General features: G+C 49.6%; 1 protein-coding gene across 1 annotated transcript in view; it reads right to left on the reverse strand.

Moving 5' to 3' along the window:
• Window positions 1-5,912, reverse strand: part of ZFAT (zinc finger and AT-hook domain containing) — a 180,864-nt gene that overhangs the window by 100,533 nt on the left and 74,419 nt on the right. Inside the window, exon 9 of the mRNA XM_081817145.1 lies at window positions 1,495-1,582. Within this exon, the coding sequence (XP_081673271.1) occupies window positions 1,495-1,582 (88 nt within the window). The remainder of the gene's footprint in view (window positions 1-1,494; window positions 1,583-5,912) is intronic.

The raw sequence follows: 5,912 nt of genomic DNA on the forward strand, positions 1-5,912 counted from the left end.
CTCTCAAATAAATAAATCTTTAAAAAAAAAAAAAAAAAGAGAGGCGCCTGGGTGGCTCAGTTGGTTAAGCAACTGCCTTCGGCTCGGGTCATGATCCTGGAGTCCTGGGATCGAGTCCCGCATCGGGCTCCCTGCTCAGCAGGGAGTCTGCTTCTCCCTCTGACCCTCTTCCCTCTCATGCTCTCTGTCTCTCATTCTCTCTCTCTCAAATAAAAAAATAAAATCTTTAAAAAAAAAAAAAAAGATATTCTAGAACAAAGAGTCTGGAGAGTCAATACATGAAACAATGCACAGTCTGACAAAATGCACAGGAGTGTGGCAGCTGAGCTGTTGCGGACCCGTGGGGGTTCCTCATATTATCCTGTGTTTAGTATATATTTAAAGTTTAGACCAAAGACAAACCACACCTCACATATGTTCATGAGAAAGGGTGGCCGGTTTAAACGAGCACCCTCGGCTCACACCGTACACAGGCTGACACGGCAGAAGGAGGCCATCAGAGGATCCCATAACCCGCATGCTCCCACACAGATGGTCTTAAGGCTCCATCTGTTCCCAGATAAAACACGAGTGTTGGTGAGCTCCATTATCTCTTTACTCTTCTCCAGTATCATTTATAATCAGCGAGTCAGTACCCTAGCACAGGAGCAGATACAAAATAAAGCAGACACAAAAGGGACATGGACGCTGGGAAAGGTGCACCGCTTACACATTCCTCATTTATGCCACACACAGTGCTCTCGGGACTGCCCAATGTGACGCTGCGGACCTGAGGCTAGACCTTAACAATGGCAGTCCTTCCCCAAGGCTCTGGGCGGGCGGTAGAGGGGGACAGGAAAGTGCCAATGACCTGAACACAAGGGGCCAGTGCGGGGAGAGCAGGGTATGGGTGGGGTACGGGCGGGGCCCTTCCCCAGGCAGGGAGCCCCCAAATCCTCCCCAAGGATGGGACTCCATGGAAGAACACAGAGAATAAACGGGAATTAGCAGAGTACAGGAAATGTGTCCCAGGTCGGGGAAACGGAGGTGTGACAGGCATGAATGCCCAGGTGGCTCATGCTTCACACATCTGAGTGGGCAAAGAGACCAGTGTGGGGAGACCCGAGGGGACGGTCACTCCAACTCAGCAAGGCTCCTCAGCCTGGGAGCACACACCACTCACAGACCACCATGCTGGGCAACCAACTTTTCATGGGCCCCCTGGGAGTGGTGTCTAAGGTCAGACCTGCTTGTGAGTGACCCACCCAAAGGCATTCCAAGTGAACGTTAAAAGGGAGGAGGGAGATGGGAGTGTGGGGAGACAGAAGACCAGATGAAAGGATAAAATGAAAGAATTAACTCCCCAACATTCAATCAATGTAATCGTGTCCCTCGAATTCACTCATCCTTTATCCCCCTTTATTCCCATTTTGTGCAGTTGATACATACTGCTGTGTTTTAAAGTAAACATAAGCACTTTAAAATTAATCTCCTCCCCAAAATGCATAACCTTACCAGGATGGTTGGTCTTGATATGCGACTTTATCAATCGGTCTTCTGAAAAAGACTTTTCACACACTGGACAAGAATAACTCCTTTTGTCCTTAACAGAAAGAGAGCATAATCAACGGGCTGTCTCACTCAAACCAGGGCTCCACGGAGAAACCACCACCACCGCCGCGGCCACCGCCACCACCTCCACGGTGCACCTCTGCAAACACGTGACATGCGCCTGCACCTGGCCCTACAGCCCGAGAGCTCAGGAGTGCTGGGGACTGTTACCGGCTCCATTTCGGAAGGGAGGGACGGGGCTTACAGCTGACGGTCCGCTGGAGGTGGCCAGGCCAGCGGAGGGCAGGGCTCGGCCTTGAGGTCTACCACGCAGACCAGCGCTGCTCCATGACCCAACGCGTATCATGTCCTCCAGTGCTCTCTGCGTGGTGTGTGGGGGTTTCATAGAAGTTATTTTACTGAGATTCACAACCACTTTCAATTGACAGGCATTATGATGTTCACATTACAGATTAAGAAACAAGGCCAAGGGTGATGAGCCCAAGGCTGAGAGGAAGAGCCAGCATCTGAACCCGAAATGCCCACCCCAGGCTGCTCCCACGACTCCCAAGGCCCGCGTCCCACTGAGGCCACAGTAAGGGGTTCATTCCACACTGCTCCTCGCTTCTCTGATCCAGCTAGCTGCCATGCTACATTCTCACCACGGGGGAGGCTCTTGTGAATGATCAAGCTATAGCTTTTGCTCACCTTTTCCTTCAGCTCACTGTAGGACTATTTCACATGCCAACTTTCCCCCCAAGGGTGGGTGTTATGGGTTAAACTGTGTCCCCTGCAAAATTCATAGTGAAGTCCTAACCCCCGTACTTTAGAATGAGACCTTATTTAGAAACAGGGTCATTGCAGATGCAATAGTTAAGATGAAGTCATGGTGGGCGGGGAGGGGTGGGGAGGCAAATCCAATATGACTGGTGTCCTGGTAAAAAAAAAAAAAAAAAGGGAAACTGGGACATGGACATGCACACAGGGGATGCCATGCGAAGAAGGAGGCAGAAATCCAGGTGACAAGTCTGCAAGCCAAGGAACAACAGAGATTGCTGGCAAAACACCAGGAGCTAGGAGAGAGGTGAAGAACAGACTCTCCCTCACAGCCCTCAGGAGGAAGGAACCGTGCAGACACCTTCATCTTGGAATCCCGGCCTCTGGAACTGTGAGACAATAAACATCATTGTTTATGCCATTCGGTGGGTCGGGGGCCCTGGGGGCTAATTCAGGGGGTGAGCAGACGAAGGGGAAGGGCTGCAGCGGGACTCCACCTGCACTATGGGTGCTTCAGATGGGAGGGGTGGGCAGAAAGCACAGAGCTCTGTGTGCGAGTTTGCTCCTGCCCACCGTTAGTGTCCCCGACAGGGACGACGACCAAATGAGGCATCATTAGTGCAAGCTCACCAAGCATAGAAACACCCACAAACCCACAACAAGCTGCGGAGTGTGACCTATGTTAACAAATTGCACGAGCCCACAAGCAACACAGGCCCGTGACTGCAAGGAAAGGTTTCGGGCAGTGTGAGTTCCGGAGGATGTTAACAGTCCCTGCTCACCTGGATATACAGGCGCACAAATTCCCACCATTTACTGAGCATCTACAAGGAGCTCAGTATTGCACCGAGTGCTCCCCATGTCATGGTCAATGAGTAAGTCACCCCAAAATGCAGTCTACTCACACGCTCACACCAATAAATAATGATAGCAACAACAGCGACCCTATAAGAACTTACTCATGCAGCATGCTGCACTCTACGTACCACACCCTATGCGGCATTTGAGAAGCTGTCCAAGGTTCACACCACACCCAGAGAGTAGAGGTGGGTGTCCAAACCAGACCTCTGTACTCCAGAGTTCCTGCTCCTATAAAACAGTGACTAGGAGTATGGACTCAGGGCTTCGAGTTCTTATGTTCAAATCCTGGTTTCACCACTTATTAGCTGGGGAACTTTGGGCAAGTAACTTCACCTGTCAATGCCCTGGTTTCTTCATATGTAAAATGGCAATAAAAACGGCCTCCTTGCTAGGAGGAAAAAGGAAATTAAAAACACATAAAGTGGACTTCCAATTTCCAGTCCAGCACATAAGAAGCTTGGAAGTCCATCCTAACAACAAATGAAATGTTGGACAAACTGAAAAAATAACTCTTCTTAATCCATAAGAGACATGAGGCCACAGGGCAAACCACTGCCCCCCAAGCTGGAGAGAATGCAGAGAATCACAACTTCTTGGAGCACAAACTCACAGGCAGAAACCTCTCTGTGAACCAGGACCAGAGCAGGGAAACTAGGACTGGAACTAACAAGCTGCCAGAAGCTTGCTGTGGATAACTTTTGTGAGTTTTGCTTCTAGGAGCTCAACCTTGTACTGACATGAGTATCAGAGAAAAACCCACACTTCCGCTTCCGGCAAGGAGAAGGGAAAAGGAACCATTTTAAAATACACCACAGTATTCTATTCCTCTTAACGAGGCCAGCCTCCAGGTAGGAATAAAGATGGCGGAGGAGTAGGGGACCGTATTTCAACTGGTCCCCGGAATTGAGCTGGATATCTACCAGACCACTCTGAGCACCCATGAAATCAGCCTGAGATGTAAGAAGATCCGGATCTCTACAAACAGAGTATCGCGGGTGGTTGGTTTTGAGGTACAAAGCAGGGAGCCATGATTCCCTGGGCAGATGGATAAACAGCAGCGGGAAGGAGCCTGGCCGTGGGGATCCTACACCACCGGTGAGCGACAGCCTCGTGCACTGGGGACGGGGCACAGACTCGCAGACCAGTAGCGGCAGGGAAAGGACTTTAGGGCAGCCCCCGAGGCGGAAACCCGGAGTGGCGGGGTCACACGTGCAAACTGGGAGCGGCTGGCCATTTTAGAAGCACAAAGGGCAGAGACATGCCCCGACCTGGAGGCAGAACTGGGAGCGCTGTGGAGGGGCGCACAACCCAGGACGATGCAGTTTATAGCAGCACGGACAGAAACGGAGACAGTGTGGCCTGGAGAGCTCATTGAAGAACAGACTGTGGTCTCTCTGCTCTGAGGCAGAGGGTTGGAAACGGTCTCTTCTGCTCTGACTCGCGGAAGAAACGCGGAAAGCCTCCAGGGAAAGCCCCCAGGGAACAAAAGTCCCAAAAAACTGATTCCCACTGAGCCAACCCCCCGTGCGAGGGGGGCAAGGGCAACTCTGCCCAAACAGGGTTACCTGAGTAACAGCACAACAGGCCCCACCCCCAGAAGACAGGCTGGGAGAACAAGAGGTCAGCAACCCTAAGGTCCCTAGAAAACAGGAGCATCTTGCTTGGGTTGTGGTTAATAATTTGGACTCTATACATTCCCTCAACCACCCCTCAACAGACTGACTAGGAGGAGGAGCCCCCAAAATAGGAAAGACTCAGAGATTATGACTTATGCCGCAGATTTACAAATGGATGCAGATATAACCAACATGTCGGAGATGGAATTCAGGCTAGCAATTGTGAAGACAATAGCTAGAATGGAGAAATCAATTAATGGCAACATAGAGTCTCTAAGGGCAGAAATGAAAGCTGAACTGGCAGAACTTAAAAACGCTATCAATGAGATCCAATCCAATCTAGATAATCTAACAGCTAGGATAAGTGAGGCAGAAGAACGAATAAGCAACCTGGAAGACAATATAATAGATAAAAAGGGAAAAGAGGAGGCCAGGCAAAAACAACTCAGAATCCATGAAAACACAATCAGAGAAATAAGCAGCACCATGAAGTGTTCCAGTGTCAGAATAATTGGAATCCCAGAGGGAGTGGAAAGAGAGAGAGAGGACTAGAAGATGTACTTGAGCAAATCGTAGCTGAGAACTTCCCTAATCTGGGGAATGAAACAAACATTCGTCTCCTAGAGGCAGAGAGGAGCCCTCCCAAGATCAAGGAAAACAGGCCAACACCCTGGCATGTAATAGTAAAACTTGCAAATCTTAGAACCAAGGAAACCATCTTAAGGGCAGTTAGGGGGAAGGGATTCCTTACGTACAGAGGGAGGAACATCAGAATAACGTCAAACCTATCCACACAGACCTGGCAAGCCAGAAAGGCCTGGCAAGACGTATTCAGGGTACTAAATGAGAAGAACATGCAGGCAAGAATACTTTATCCGGCAAGGCTACATTTAGAATGGATGGAGAGATGCAGAGCTTCCAAGACTGGCAGAAACTGAAAGAATATGTGACCACTAAGCCGGCCCTGCAAGAAATATTAAGGGGGGTTCTATAAAAGGAGAAAGACCCCAAGAGTGATATACAACAGAAATTTACAGGGACAATCTATAAAAACAACATCTTCACAGGCAACATGATGACAATTAATTCATATCTTTCAATAATCACTCTCAACGTGAATGGCCTAAA

The sequence above is a fragment of the Leptonychotes weddellii genome, chromosome 4 (assembly GCF_054177405.1).
Source record: "Leptonychotes weddellii isolate Sample4059 chromosome 4, ASM5417740v2, whole genome shotgun sequence".
NCBI lineage: Eukaryota > Metazoa > Chordata > Mammalia > Carnivora > Phocidae > Leptonychotes > Leptonychotes weddellii.